The sequence below is a fragment of the Euprymna scolopes genome, chromosome 19 (assembly GCF_053919585.1).
Source record: "Euprymna scolopes isolate OS-2025 chromosome 19, ASM5391958v1, whole genome shotgun sequence".
Taxonomy (NCBI): domain Eukaryota; kingdom Metazoa; phylum Mollusca; class Cephalopoda; order Sepiida; family Sepiolidae; genus Euprymna; species Euprymna scolopes.
In genome coordinates this window covers 16,254,108-16,270,800 of record NC_136500.1, presented here as the reverse complement: position 1 = coordinate 16,270,800, position 16,693 = coordinate 16,254,108, and the positions used below count along the sequence as shown (strand labels likewise).

The window sequence follows — 16,693 nt, the reverse complement described above, 5'->3', positions numbered from 1 at the left end:
AGGACTGTCAGCAACCACTGTAAAAAGTAATAAAAAATGCAAGAGAGTTATATGCTCAGTCCGTTTAATCCAAAGTAGCTGAGCAGCAGTTTGGTTCCCACCAGTTTTGGCAAATAGCAAACAGGATACTGAACAGAAGCATGCGTTCTATCCCAACCATCATCAATGGATCTGAGGTCATCTCATCAGCATCAGACGAAGCTAAACTATTTGCCAAGAACTTTGCGACCAAAGCCATTAACGTATTTCATCCTATACAGACAACACGCTATGCGACATACAAATATCTGTGCATGATGTCACCAAGCTAATCAATTCCAGTAAAGCCCTGACAGCATTCGCATTATAGTGTTGAAAAAGCTTCAACCAGAACTTGCCCCCATACTTACAAAACTGTTTAAGCGTTGCCTTAAGGAGAAATGCTTCCCAACACCCTGGAAAACCTCATCAGTATGCCATGTATTTAAGAACTCAGGTGATAGATCATCTCCCTCTCAGTACAGACCAACAAGTCTCCTGTGCATCATGAGCAAGTTGCTGGAATCTATATTAAATAAAGTAGTCGTCAACCACCTCAGCAGAAATAACCTTCTTAGTGACATGCAATATGGTTTCCGTTCTGCTAGATCTACAGCAGATGTGCTAACGGTTATATCTCATAGGATTAGTAAATCTCTCGGCAAAGGCTTCCTTTCTAGGGCAATTGCTCTTGACATATCAAAGGTCTTCGATAAAGTATGGCATAAAGGCCTACTTCACAAGATTTCCAGCTACGGTATAACTGGAAATGTTTTCTCAATTATTAAATCATTTCTTTCTGATAGGCTCACGAGAGTAGTGGTTGATAGCCAGAAATCAGAAGCCCACAGTATTAATGCTGGAGTCCCTTAGGGGTCAATCTTGGACCCAACTCTCTTCTTGATCAATGATCTCCCAAAATGCATACTTAGATCATTTGTTGACATTTATGCTGATTACACTAGCATCTATGGCAACACATCAAAGGCCGTAAATGACAAAGTTCTCTCTGATTCTCTCTCCTCTGATCTTGAGCACATGGTACAATGGAAGAAGAGGTGGCTGGTCACTTTTAATGCATCTAAACCAAGCTTCTATCTTTACATCATAAACGCTCTGATCCCCATCTGGCATTAATTGAAATGAATGGCTCTCATCTTGGGGAGGCTCCATGTTTTGACAAGTTTTTAGGATTAACCTTTATTCCTGGTCTGAAATGGAACACGTGCATCAAATCTGTTGCCAAGGTCGCTGGAAAAATGGTGGGGCCTTTCTACTGCTCCAGTAGATATCTCACTGCTGATGCAATTCTCTATTTATATAATAGCCAAGTATGTCCAAGAATCGATTATTGCTGCCACATTTAGGCAGGGGCTGCTAAAAACAGCTTATCCTGCCTTGACAGAGTACAAAATAGTGGGGATGCCCTTTTCTCTTCCCTGCAACCTCTCTTCCACAGAAGAGACGTTGCGAGCCTATCTTTGTTTTATCGTTATTTCCATGGCAAGTACTCTCCTGAGTACCAATCTCTGGTCCCCCACTCGCCAATCTTTCAAAAAAAAAAAAACTCGTCTAGCTGAAACCACTGTCAATAATTTTCCCCACTCTTTATCTGTGCCTAAATCAAAATGTAGATTCTATGAACAAAGCTTCTTTCTTAGAACTGCATGCCTGTGGAACTCTCTTCTGTTTGCCTGTTTCCCACCTGACTACAACTTGGATGTCTTCAAGTCCAACATAAACAAATTCCTGATAAACCGCCCCCTTAATTAATCCAGTTTATCAAATCTCCCTTACTAACGATTACTACAATATTATCCCATTGATTACTGTACACTCAATAACCCTTATCCTCGAGTGGCCTCTGGGTCTTGATGAGTGGCGACTCCCTTATTAAAAAAAAAATTGCATAGAGCAATTTTTTTTTGGGGGGGGGGGGTAAAAACCAAATCAATTTTGTTCCTCGATACCCTATATATCAAGTTTCAAGTCTGTAGATGAAAAATTGACAGAATAGTTTGGTAGAGACCGTTCCACAGACAGACAAGTTCAATTTTATAATTGATAAATTTTAAATTGGAAATTGATGAAAACCTAACAAAACCAATTGATCATAAAAGAATGGGTGTTATTTTTTTTTTTAAGTTTTACATATTATTCATTTAGACCAACGTCGATCAAGAATACAAGAATATACCAACTTTGTAGATGTTTGTTTTGTAGTTTGATTTTTAACTGGCATACAGGAAGACAATTGCCTATTATATAATAGAAGATGCTCAATTTGTTAATTTCTAATATTCTTGTTTTTCTAGTGGGCAGAGACTGACTACTCCACTCAATGGTGCTATAGCAACTTCATTCAGTATCGATCTATGAAACGAGCAAGGGATATACGGGAACAGCTTGAGGGACTTATGTCTCGGGTGGAGATTGAACCCACTTCGAATCCTGGTGATAGTGTCGCTATAAGAAAGGTAAGCAACATAATCATTGGTCGATTTCGAAAGAAATATGTGCCACGTGTAGATGTCTCCTCTGTAAACGCAAATTAAAAAGAAACATTGAAATGCAAATATTTAATTTTTGTTGTTTAATTGATAAAGCGTTCACTTATAAGATTATTTTTGAAATTTTAAATAGATTAACACTCCTACCTTCACCCATCCAATCATTATTTTGTTTGTTTTTTTGTTGTGCAGATTAGTCATGTTTTAAACTAACGCATTTCAGGTGAAAACATTATTATGTATTTACATGTCATATTAAAATTAGTATAAATTCCAAAAATTACAGTTAGTAAAAGAACTAGATGTATTTGTAAAAAAAAAGTCAACCACAATAATATTCAGACATTTTGTGTTTAAAAAGGGCGGATTGTAATTATTTAGTCAAAATGATTTATTGCAGTTACCTACCCTGGATCTTGCGAACTCTTCAACATTAAAACACACAATAAAACATTATAAATTGATAAACTCAATAAATTTCATTTTTACTTGTACTGGATCATTTTTCGTAATTTTTTGCAATTCATACTCATTTTGACATGACATATATAAGTATGTAATGTTTTCACCTGATTTTGACATGACATATAAGTATGTAATGTTTTCACCTGAAATGCATTGGTTTAAAACATTTGCACAAGCACTTTATTTTTTTTAACATCTTAAAATACTATTGCTGAAACACCAAATTTTCAGATCTTAAAAACCTGTTTAATGTTTTAAAAATTTTAAGATAACGATTAATAATTTCTAATTTTTTGATTGTTTGGACTATTTTTAACACTCATTTTGGTTGTAATTTTCACATTTCGGCCAATGTGATCTCCGACCTTCTTTTATGGATTTTCAAACTGAACAATCAGTACTATGATAAGATTGAAAATAATCTTTTCTTTCATTCATGGGGGTAACTTGTTCTTGTTCCATCAATCATGATTAGGTGGAAGTGTTAGGTAATTTTTATTTAATTCTTATTTAGTACAAGCAGTTCAGCCTGGCTTTGCTCAGGCCCTATGTACTGTTCATAACTTTATGTGCATGTGAATATGTACAGTAATGCCTTTCATATAATAGGCTCCTTAACTACCATAGAGAAAAGTTGGTAGAGGCCGCAGGGGTCGAATTTTTTAAAACTTTGACCCCTTAACATTTGTTTTGGGCTCAAATTAAATTAAAATGTTTGACTCATCTCCAAGTAACCTACATCTAAAATTTCAAGTGTTTAGACCCAAAATTGGCAGAGGAGTTTGGTAGAGTCTGCAAAGAACAACTCTGTCAACTTTGACCTCTTTGCAGCCAAATTTTCGTCCAAAAACTGATTTCTTGCTACATGTCTGAATACGCTTTATGTAAAATTTCAAATGTTTAGACTCAAAGTTGGCTTAATAGCTTGCTAGAGACTGCAAAGGTAAAATCTTTGGAACTTTGACTCCTTGAAAGCCAAATTTTCAGGAAAAAAAAAAACGATTAAAAAGCTTGCCCTATGTCTGAATACACTTTACATTGTTTTGAATTCTTTCGACTATTGTTTTCACCATTTATTTTCAATGTTTCGGTCAATACAACAAAATAAATGCAATAAATACATATCTATGATTATCGATAAAATAAGAACTGTCATCTAAGCTTCAGCCTCTGTCCCTTCGATGAAATGCTGCATCCCTCTACCTGTTCTACAAGTATTTTAATGGTGAATGCTCCAAACTGCAAGCACTTGTACCCCCTCGACGTAAATACCTCCGACAAACCCGACAAGCAGCTAAATCTCACCCCTACACAGTAGAGATCCCTAGATGTAAGAGAGCTTTCTACTCCAGTAGTTTCTTCCCCAGAACTGCTTGACTTTGGAACTCTCTTCCGGGTCAACTGCTTCCCCAACTGTACTGACATACAGAAGTTCAAGTGTAATGTGAACAGACATCTTGTTGCCCAACTCCTCGCATAGTACCCCTGTAGCTTATGTCCCTGATAGTAGCCTCCTTACATCAAAGTGGCAATGTACCTTGTTTGGGGTGAAAATGTATTTTAAAAAAAAAAAAGCAACAATGATATAAAAATGGAAATACATTTATTCGTTTATTCAATATAAGGATGATACATCCATTAAGGGTGTAGGATAAGGTACTTATTTTACACCCCTAATTGATGTATCATCCTTATTGAATAAATCTATATACATTAGTATATATTTTTATATTAGCGTTTTCTTTATTGATATTCTATACAAGCTCCAAAACAATTTGTTGAGCTTTGCATTATCCCGATAAGTCTCCTCTTAAAGAATTGATCTTATTCTTATAACTCCCCATATACATACATATATATATATATATATATATATATATATATATGTATGTATGTATGTATGTATGTATATATATATATATATATTAATTTTATTTATACAAACATTAATGGCTACATATGTGCATACATGTTTCTGTAATCACCCACGTTGGGGGATTACGTCTTCAGGCCAAGAATTATCGTCGATATATATATATATATATATATATATGAGAACATATTCTTATTCGATTATATTTCACCTTTTATTTATACCAATCCTTTGATTTATGAAGCTCAATGTAACTACAGAGCATACATAAATAAATGACGAAAACGTCTATATTCCAAATTTCAAGATGTTGTCCATCTTATCGTTTATTTTTTAAGTATGTAAAATGTTCAATTTTTTACAGCACTTGTTTCTTAGTGCAGAATCATTCATGTAATTATTATGTCAATTCTTAATTTAATCTGCCATTAACTCATCAGAAGAATAGGAACTCATCAACTTTAAAAGAAAAAAAAGGATATGGGCATGATTACAAAATCCGAAAATCAGAAGAGAAGTTGCAATTGTTTTATTTTGGTTATGCCATCTTTGAAGTTTAATGCACAGTCACCAACACTAAATCTATGTATTAATGAATTATCATAATTAATATAAAAAATATCTTATCAAATATTTTATTAATTTATTATTTATAATTAGTTTATATTTATTTTCTTAGATAATATTGAGAATCGTTAAATCCAGAATGTGTGTATTTAGGTTTATTTTCTACAGAACTAATTATTAAATTCATTGAATTTGTGTTTGTGTATGTATATATATATATATATATATATATATATATATATATATATATATGGCATTTATCAATTGAGAATAAAAATCAATGTTTTGTGAACTATTATAATGGTTCCATTCTACCATATTCAAATATCGAATAGTTTATTTTTTTATAGTATAAGTAGTCCTCATTAGTTTGAAGAGTCATAGTATTTCTACAACTAATAGTTTGTATAAATGTATGTACATATATATATATATATATATATATATATATATATATATATATATATATATATATATTATGTATGTAAATATATACATTGAGATATAAATAGATGGTAGCATAAAGGAAGAGAGTGAAGGTTGAATAGGGAAAGGTGCATAATATATTTAGTAAATTTAATAGATATGCATATCTTTTAATTATATGTATATGTTATACCTATATCCACACTGTGTGAATAGCATTAGCTATAAAAAAAGATACATGTTTATAAAAAGCGAGTGATTATAAAACAGCAGATAGACATAGAAACAGACCACACACACACACATATATATATATATATTTTTTTTTACATAGAAGTCACCACTTATCAAGGCGCAGAAGCCACTCGAGGATAAGGGTTAAAGAGTTTACAGTAGTCAACGGGATAATATCATAGTAATCGTTAGAAGTGTAGATTTGGTAAATTGGATTACTTAAGAGGAACGGTTCATCAAGAACTTGTTTACATTGGACTTGAAGACGATCATATTGTTATATATATATATATATATATATACTTATCCAGATCAAGATTGATTTATTTACGAGTTCTATGTAGTAGTATGAAAAATATTTTTTATGTTTAATACTCGTTCATGTTGATGTTATTTTTAAGGAAACAAAAAAAAGAAAGAATAGACCCGTTTATTATGTACCCAAAAAAAGATAGAAAATAATGTTTCTCATGATGGGTTTCTAAATTTCATAAAATTCCTCATAAGGGAGTCGTAACGAGCTTTTAAATAATGATAGAGTTGAAAAAAAAAATGTGTCTTCTGCAAAATGCCCGTTTCATAGTGTTGACATTTTTTATTTAAATATTCTTCAAATAAATCACTTACTAATGCATATGAAAGGATATTCAATACCTAACAAAATGGCAGTATTTTGAGGACTTATTGTGCTTTCATTTTTAAAATATAACTATTTTAGTAGAACTACCTTGTCTTATTATTCAAAAACGTTTTTTATGGTTGACGTGTATTATTGCTAATGACAGTACTGTTTTGTATTTTATACTTTTGTTATTCGTATTTTCTTGTAGTCTATTACTGCTGGTTTTTTCTACCACACGGCTCGACTGAGCAAATCTGGCAGTTATAAAACTGTGAAGCACCAACAGACTGTGATGATTCATCCAAATAGTTGTATGTTTGAGAACCACCCCCGATGGGTTATCTATCATGAACTCGTGCTCACGACTAAGGAATTCATGAGACAAGTATGTTCAGCATTTCTCACTTACAAAAATTTGAGTAACTTTTTTTTTTTTTTATATATATTATTAACTAGCTGAAGTACCCATTTATGGTTGGGTTTTTTAACTTATTGAAGCTTTGAGCCAAGATTGGAGGTTATTTATTATTCATTTTTTATTAAAGCAAACTTTATGATGATGATGGATATCAACTAGATAAAAACTGAAACGATAGCTAAAAATTTGTCTTGTATGAAATTTAAAGACGCACATATATATGCATCATTCCAAACTTTCTATTTGTAGAATACTCTCATAGCTGTTAATTATGACAACCTGCTTATACGACTTCATAAGTATCTAAATTCACTTTAATTTAAGAGTTAATTCTTCATGGCTGAGGTTCAAATCACTCAACCAGCAGTAATTATCACTTCCTGCACTGATGATTGTATAAGCATAAAACACTAGTGTTTGTAGGTATAAAAATTGTTAATATTTATTTTTTAAAATATTAGAATTATATATCTATCTACTTATATATAAAACACACTTTGTGTGTGTGAGTTCGTTCCTTATGGACTCTAAAACGACTAGATCAATTTTTATAAAACTTTATACAAATATACTTTGTGTCTGGGAGTGTTCTTAGATAAGTTTTGTATCGAGATGATTCTGGAAAGTGTCGAAAATTGTTAATCGAAAAATCTGATTAAAGAAGGAACAGTCCGATTTTGAACAAAGTTAACACCCTTATACAGCCTAACATCACAAGTGCATATGAGAAGTTTCATCACCGCACAAGCAGAAAGGCCGAGCATATAAAATCAATAATAAGTTCTTTGATAAGATAGGAGTACATTTTAAATGAATGTTTCTATTCGGAGCACAATTGAAGCATAATACTTGACTTTTGCATTTTAAACGTTAATTCATGCCATTATATATAAAAAAAATAATTTTATAAAATCAACACTTGGTTTTCTACAGTGCAATGTAGACTACAATGTATTATGGACTAAGTCACTGCGGGAAGGCATATAAAGCTTCCTCCTGGTGCATCGTGGTGAGTCTCCAACTCAAGCTCTATTCCACCACCTTACAGTTGCGAAACTTCTGTCTGACCAATAATATGGATTTAGGCAAGCCTGTTCTACTGCAGATATCCTAACTGTAATCTTTGAACTTATATACCATGCACTGATAAGGCAGTGGAGGATAGGGCACTAGCCTTAGATATTAAGGCTTTTGACAGGGTATGGTACCGTTGTCTTATGAAAATCAGATCATATGGTATTACTGAACGAATACTTAACAAAATTAAATCCTTCTTCAGTAAGAGAAGAATCCAGGTTGTTCTCGATGGTCTTATGTCAAAACAATATGATATAAATGCGGGTGAGCCTTCAGAGGTCGATTCTTGGATCTTTATTATTCTTGATATTCATAAATGACCTCCCTGATAAAATTGTCTCTGAAATGGGTATATATGCTGATGACACCACGCTCTATAACAGACACAAGGGGGAAAAAAAATGAACACATATCCAAGGCAACAGTGGAAACCCTAGACGAAGATCTTCAGTCTGTAGTGGAATAGGGACGAAAGTTGATGGTCACATTCAATAGTGCCAAGACTAAGCTTGTTTCCTTGTTAGTGGTTGAGAAGGTCTCTGTAATTATTAATTACAGAGACCTTCTCAACCACCAATAGCTATGTCGTTCAAACTCTTCAGCTTAACATTCACAGGGAACGTGAGTTGGAACAGATACATCAAGGGCATTGCCGAGCTGCTGCGAGGAAGGTTGGCTCTCTCTACCGTGCTAGAAAGTTACTTATGCCTGAAAGTATCCTGTACCTCTACAAGGTCACGATTCACCCATGTACGGAGTATTGTTGTCATATTTGGCTGGTGCATTGGCTACTAGTCTCTCACTCCTGGGCAGGGTTCAAAAGAGAATCACCAACCTAATAGGTCCTGAACTGTCAGCTAGGCTTCAACCTGTGTCTCATTGATGAAATGCTAAATTCCTCTGCCTGTTCTACAAGTATTTTAACAGTATCCGACGAACTACAAGCCCTTGAACCTCCTCAATGTAAATACCCCTGACAAACCGGACGAGCAGCAAAATTCCGCCCCTACTCAGTAGAGATCTTCAGATTCCAAAAAGCCTTCTACTCTGTTTCTTCCCTAGGACTGCTAGACTTTGGAATTCTTTTCTGAGTTCCTGCTTCCCCGACTACTGACATGCAGAAGTTCAAGTGTAATGTAAACAGGCATCTTACTGCTCAACTCCCTACATCGTATCCCTCCAATTTATATCCCAGATAATAGCCCCCTACATCAAAGTGGAACTGTGCTTTGTTTGGGAGGTAAAAATGCAATTAAAAAAATTAAAAAATTAGGGCAGACAATCGATTTGATTGGAAAATGAGTGATTTCACCCCAATTTTGATGACAAGAAAAGTATGGTGTGAAACATTTGTTGATCCTCATTAAATCCTGCGCAATGGCAGGTTTCAATGCTATTATACTGTACTTATACACGCATATATATATATATATATATATATATATATATAAGAATTTTGAAATAAATTCAGTAAAATAAAAAATTTACACCAAATTTATTCAACAAGGATACAAATATTAATGTCAGGACAGTTTCAATATTTTTCCTGATTCTAATACAATTTCCGATTCTAAAATTGCCTAAAAAATATAGAATTTCATTTTTTGAAGGGGGTGGGGGTAGCAATAAGTTTTCAACTTCTTTTAATTTTAGATATAATTATTTAACAAAAAAAAATCTGAAATTAGGCTCAAATTTTTCAGATTCTCGATTTCCATGAATCGTCTCAATACTCACACACACACATTTATTTATTTATTTATATTTGCATTACAGAAGATCAGAAAAACAAAAACATCAGTACCAACGAATATAAATAGAGGCTAAAGAGAGTCTGACATAGGCAACCAGATATTGCCCCCCCCCTCCTTTTTTTTTAGATTTAAAACTGACGGGGCTGATGTTTTTCTGATCTGTAATACCAATATAAATAAAAAATATATATTATTTTTTTAATTTTCTTCATAATTGAGCACTTTGCTGGGGTTCTCTCCCAGAAACCATATATATATATATATATATATATACTCTTATAAATTTGATTTTTGTTGTATATTGATATTCATAAAAAAACAAAAAAACTTTTTTCTATTTATTTAAAAAGAAAATACAACTTTGTTATATATGGGTCATGGAATTGCATTCACTACCAAAAGATCTAGGTAATTTGCATATTCTTTTAAACATTCATTCTAATTAATTCCCTATTAGTTTATTTGGTTTTCTAATGGGATGATCATCTTTAGTTAAATATTACGTGTAATTATATTCCTGCAGATATTCTACATGCTTTATACTTGTGTGATATTTGCGTAAAAAAGGTTATAGTAAACACAAACCTCTTTCTATATATATATTAATGTATGTGTATATATATTTGTTTAAAAAATTTTGCCTACTCCTGTCAAATTTTGGTCTACAGACATGAAACTTAATATATAAGGTATTCAAACCCATGCGAAATTTTATATTTAGATTTTAGCTGGGGAAAATCAGTACAAAAGTGTGAATATTTTAAAAAATGAAATTTGCCAGGTTGACCCCTTAACAGCCAAATTTCTGGCCGAAAACCGATTACAAAGATTTTCACAAATCTCAGTACCCTGTACATGAAATTTCGAGTCTGTAGACTGAAAATTGACAGAAACGTACACAGACACACACAGACACGTTCACTTTTATAGATATATAGATTGTTTCCATCAGAATAAAAATTCTGATTTTTAAGAAAAACTTAGTTTAGAGCCTTCTAAAAAAAATTTTTTTTCACAACTTCAAAAGAAGAAAGTTTATGCAAATTTATTGTAGGAATTTTTATTATTACATTTTTATTTGAATGAACATGATTTGTAATGCTTTTGTCTTCATAAAAAGTTGTATAATTTCTGATTTTTTTTCTTTTGTTAGGTGATCGAAATTGAAAACCAGTGGCTGCTGGAGGTGGCTCCTCACTATTATCGGAGCAAAGATCTCGAGGACAATTCAGGAAAGAAAATGCCTAAAAATACGGGTAAAACAAGAGAAGAAATCACGCGCAAATATTGAACAAGACACAAGATATGCTGACATGCACAATTCTATTTTGTATAAAAATTCATTAAATCTTTCAATAATTTTCAATCTTTTTTAAATATTTTTAATTCATTAAATCTTTCAGCTCTTTGTCATTTGTCTTATTCAACAAAATATTTCGGTACTCATGCACTTATTGATTCATGCTGAAATAATAACATTATTTAAAAAGCCATTCTTAACATGGGGAGGGGAGGGTTTTTTGTACCTATTCTGTACTTTAACCTTATAATTGAATAAAAAAAAACATATAAAACTGTAATTAAACTTGGAAATAAGATTTTAAAAATAGCGCGGATCAGTAAGTGCATTAGCACCAAAATTTTAATTTGTTTATGAAGATAATTTAGCATGAAATGTAAAACAAAAATAGCTTCAAATGAAGGGAGGGGTTCTCTTCCTGAACTGTTTTTTGGTTCAAAAATGGTGAAAAGTTTCAGTGTGTGTGTAGATTGGTGATCTTTTAAACCACATTTCAGATGAAAACATTATTATATACTTAAATTAGTATAAATTTGAAAAATGATCCAGTAGAAAAATAATTACAAGTAAAAATAGAATTATAGAGTTTTATTGTGGAAGAGTGGTTCAACCAATTCGGAATTACAAACAAGGGAATGAAAATGGAAAAATGAAACTGTGACACTAACCCTAAAGCGGATTAAACCGGCTTCTTCCTCACAGGGAGGAAATTTCATGAGAGTATGAAATTCACAAGCGGTCCCCAGTCGCATGTATAACTCAAAGGAAGATGACATTAGGTTTTTGCAATTCTTGCAGGGAAGTATTGACGTACCCCTATATACAGGGGCTGGTATTTCTAAATCAGTTACCCATCTGGTACTGACCAACCTCAACGTTGCTTAATTTCGGTGATCTAATGAGAACAGGTGATTATGGCGTATATACTCTTCATTTGAAACTGTTTTTTATTTCATGTCATATTATTTCTATTTTGTGCTTTGTAAAATGTAAGCCAAAGAAACAAAGGAAATAACTCTTGATTTTAAGTGTTTGCTAATTTTAAATATATTTCAGAACATAATTATGGATAAAATTTTTTTTTTAAAAACACATTTAGCACATCTATTGGATCATTTCTTGCAATTTTTGGAATTTATTCATATTTCGACATAACACATAATTACATAATGTTTTCACCTGAAATGTGTTGGGTTAAAAGATTACCAATCTACACACCAAAGTTTCTGTGTGTACAAAATAATCCAATACATTTGTAAAATCTATCTATGTATCTATAAAAGTGAATGTGTCTGTGCATCTCTCTGTCTGTGTACATTTCCCTACGCAATAACTGTCAATTTTAAGTCCACAGACTCGAAATTTGATATACAGAGTACTGAGATTTGGGAAAATCTTTGATCGGTTTTCGGCCAGAAATTTGCTGTTAAGGGGTCAAAGTTCAATGATTTGACCTTTGAGAACTCTACCATCTCCTCCGACAATTTTGGGTTTAAACACTTGAGATTTTAGATATAGGTTCCTTGGACATGGATCTAACTTAATAACTTAATTTGAGCCCAAAACAATAAATGTTAAGGGGTCATAATAGGGGTCAAAGTTTAAAAAATTGACCGCTTTTTTTTTTTTTTTTACCTCCAAACACCCGGGCAACGCCGGGCTGAAATGCTAGTAATGAATAAATAATACGACACATTTGTAAATTTTTGATAAAAGAAAAAAACTAAAATAATGAAAAAAAGATTTTTATTTTTCAAATGTCGTTTTGTTTTATTTGATTTTCAAAATTAGATCACTTGACTTGAACCCGTTTTTTTTTTCTATGAGAAAATCTAAAGTCAAAAGTATCAACTCATGACTCGTGATCAAATAAAAGATGCCATTCTACATGAAATGATCCACTGAATCATGGTGTGTGGATAATAAAATAAAACAAAAATGTGTATGCGGACAATCAAAATTATTTTTTTTCTTTCTTTATTCTAATTTGGTTTTACAAGTACATCAGACCATTTTACCATACCCTGTATATAACTGACACTATTGCACAATAACCAGAACTAGCCCCCATACTTACAAAACTGTTTAAGTGTTGTCTTAAGGAGAAATGCTTCCCAACACTCTGGAAAATCTCACCAGTATGTCCTGTATTTTAAAATTCAGGTGATTGGTCATCTACTTCAATACAGACCAATCAGCTGCCTGTGCGTCATGAATCTGTTAAATAGAGAAGTAGTCAACCACCTCAGCCAAAATAACTTCCTCAGTGACATGCAAAATGGTTTCCGTTCTGCTAGATCTACAGCATACATGCTTACAGTTATATCTCATAGGATTAGCGAATTTCTCGACGGAGGCTTCCTTTCTAGGGCAATTGCTCTTGACATATCAAAGGCCTTTCCTAGAGTATGGCATAAAGATCTACTTCACAAAATCTCCAGCTATGGTATAGTTGGAAATGTCTTTTCAATTATTAAATCACTTCTCTATGATAGGTTCATAAGAGTAGTGATTGAAAGGCAAGAATCAGAACCTCACAGTATTAATGCTGGAGTCCCTCAGGGGTCTATCCTGAGCCCAACTCTCTTCCTGACCTACATCAATGATTTCCCAAATCACACCCTAAGATTATTATGCTGACGACACTACCATCTATGGCAACAGTTCAAAAGCAGTAAACGACCAAATTCTCTCTCCTCTGATCTTGATCATGTGGTGCAATGGGGAAAGAGGTGGCTGGTTAATTTTAATGCATCTAAAGCCAAGCTTCTACTTTACATTATCAACACTCTCATCTCCCGTCTGGCATCAATTGAAATGAATGACTCTTGTCTTAGGGATGCTCCATGTTTTGACAAGCTTCTGAGCTTGACCTTTACTCCTGATCTAAGATGGAACACATACATCAAATCCGTTGCCAAGGCTGCTGGGAAAATGGTGGGATTGTTCTACCACTCCAGTAGATATCTCACTGCTGATGCAATTCTCTACCTGTATAAGAGCCAAGTATGTCCAAGGATGAAGTACTGTTGCCACATCTGGGCAGGAGCTGCTAGAAGCACATTATCCTACCTTTATAGAGTTCAAAATAGACTAGTAGGGGATGCCCTTTTCTCTTCCCTGTATCCTCTTTCCCACAGAAGACGTTGCGAGCCTGTCTCTGCTTTATCATTATTTTCATGGCAAGTGCTCATCTGAGCTCCAATTTATAGTGCCCCCTAGCCTGACTTTCATGAAAAGCACTTGTCTAGATTTAGGCACAGATAAAGAGCGGAGGGAATTATTGATAGTGGTTTCAGCTAAACGTAGATTCCATGAACAAAACTTCTTTCTTAGAACTGCACAACTGTGGAACTCTGTTCCATTTTCCTGCTTTCCAACTGACTGCAATATAGTCCTAAGTCCAACGTGAACAAGTAATCCAATTTACCAAATTTCCACTACTAACGATTATTTCGACATTTTCCCATTGACTACTGTGCACTCATTAACCCTTATCCTCGAGTGGCCTCTGGGCTTTGATAAGTGGTGACTCTTTTGTAAAAAGAAAAAAAAAAAAGGCAGGTTGATTTTTCATTTTTTTTTTTTTTTTTTTTTTAAGAAAACACTTTGGTAATGAAAGGTGGGGATTTGTGTAGTAAGAACCGATATGAAAAAATTAAAAATTCTCAACTTTTCTAAGATAATTGCATATTTAGTTTTAAAGATCACTTGCAAAAGTATACAACTGCATACCTTGAAAACAGCTGTTAAACCTGACATAGTGACATGGAAGAAGGAGAAAAAAGCAATCTTAGTAGAAATCAGTGTCCTCAATTAAAAGAAACAGAGCTATTTAACTTATGGAAGAAGAAGGAGTAAGAAGCAACCATAGTGGAAGTTATTGTCCCCAACAATGCTGGGTCTGAGAGAGCGAAGATAACGAAATAGCAAGGTTCGATTTACGACATGAAAAGAAACTGGAATCTTTAGGAAGATCTATCATTCCAGCAATTATAGGAGCGATCTGACTCCTGGAAAAGAATTTCAAAAACTACTTGGCAAATATACCCAGTGAACCAAGTGCAAAAGAGATGCAAATAATTGCTCTTAGAGGGAGAGCTAGAACCTTACAATGAATTTTCGCTTGGAATGTATAAGATAGGTAGGATGCTCCATCCTCAACTAGAACAAAGAATAAAAAAAAATCTGAATTTCCACAGGTTTTTTCCTGACAAACTGATGTTCAAATTTCTCTATTTCAATAATAAATCCGGATACAAAATAACATTTTTGGGTTCTTGTCCAAAATTTCCCCTATATATATAAAAAAAAAAAATGTATCATGTATTTACCCATGACGAAACAAATATTATATTAAAAAAATCACGTAAATTGATCAAGTTTTATTTTTAAATAAGAAAATCAAATTTTATATCTAAGCAAGATGGGACTGTTTAGCATCGCTGTCATGAAAAAAAAACAAGGAGAGACATCTACACAATTTAAACTTGCGAGATCAGCCTTGTAATGCTATGATTTCTCATTAAGCACTTAAAAATGATTTACTTACAATGGTTTAAAATGTCCCTTCTAAAATAAAACTACTCGATCAATTTACGTGAATTTTGGAGTACAATATTCTCATTCCATCACGGGTACATACATCAAAGATTTTTCTTTATTTTTGTTTTTTTGGGGGAATTTTAAACCACCACCCATTTTTGTATTAAATACAATGACTATTTTTTAAATACTTAATCCGGTCTGGCGATGTGGTCAAGTATACACGTTCTTAAATAATCATCTTCAAAGAAAACTCAGTTTTTTCAAGTCTACATAAGGAAAATCCATGAAAACATTTTCTAACTCTTCAAATTCTGAGTATAAATTACCACTGCACGATGCATCATTTCTCGAATGCTTTTTCTAAAATTTTTTAGGCACTGGAGAAATCAGAAGAGCCTGAACAATTTCAAACACTGTGTGATAGTCTTGATTGGCATTGATGTGGACTCCTGTTTTGTGGTAAAAATTTGACAACTCTTCCTCGTATGCTCGATAGTCAGCCACTTTTTCTTTCACAACATCAATGTTATGCTTCGGGTTTATACGCAACCTCCTTTTGGCTTCTGCCGTTACTGGTGGGTTGAAATGCAAATGGTGTTGCAGGCCTGTCTGCGGATCAGTTCGTTGTTCAGTTATTCTTTCTAGAATTGTATCCAAAGGAACATCGAGAAAGAACACCCTGAAATGCAAGAGAGATATTTTTATCATTTTCATAGCAGGTGCTCAAATGAACTCTAATCTATGCCCCCCCTCCTTGCTAAACTTTCTCATAAAAACACTCGACTAGCCACAACCACTATAAACGATTTCTCCCACTCTCTATCTGTGCCTAAATCTAAACACAGATTCCTTGAACAAAGCTTCTTTCTCAGAACTCCCCG

General features: G+C 33.3%; 2 protein-coding genes across 2 annotated transcripts in view; one reads left to right on the top strand and one right to left on the bottom strand.

Moving 5' to 3' along the window:
- LOC145303448 (pre-mRNA-splicing factor ATP-dependent RNA helicase DHX16-like) overlaps positions 1-11,330 on the top strand; it is a 73,099-nt gene extending 61,769 nt beyond the window's left edge. Inside the window, exons 20-22 of the mRNA XM_080144782.1 lie at positions 2,334-2,495; positions 6,924-7,100; positions 11,118-11,330. Coding sequence (XP_080000908.1) covers positions 2,334-2,495; positions 6,924-7,100; positions 11,118-11,255 — 477 coding nt within the window. The 3' untranslated portion in view covers positions 11,256-11,330. The remainder of the gene's footprint in view (positions 1-2,333; positions 2,496-6,923; positions 7,101-11,117) is intronic.
- Positions 11,331-14,833: 3,503 nt separating this feature from the next.
- Positions 14,834-16,693, bottom strand: part of LOC145303450 (adenylate kinase 8-like) — a 49,345-nt gene continuing 47,485 nt past the window's right edge. The window contains exon 10 of the mRNA XM_080144783.1: positions 14,834-16,491. Coding sequence (XP_080000909.1) covers positions 16,173-16,491 — 319 coding nt within the window. The 3' untranslated portion in view covers positions 14,834-16,172. The remainder of the gene's footprint in view (positions 16,492-16,693) is intronic.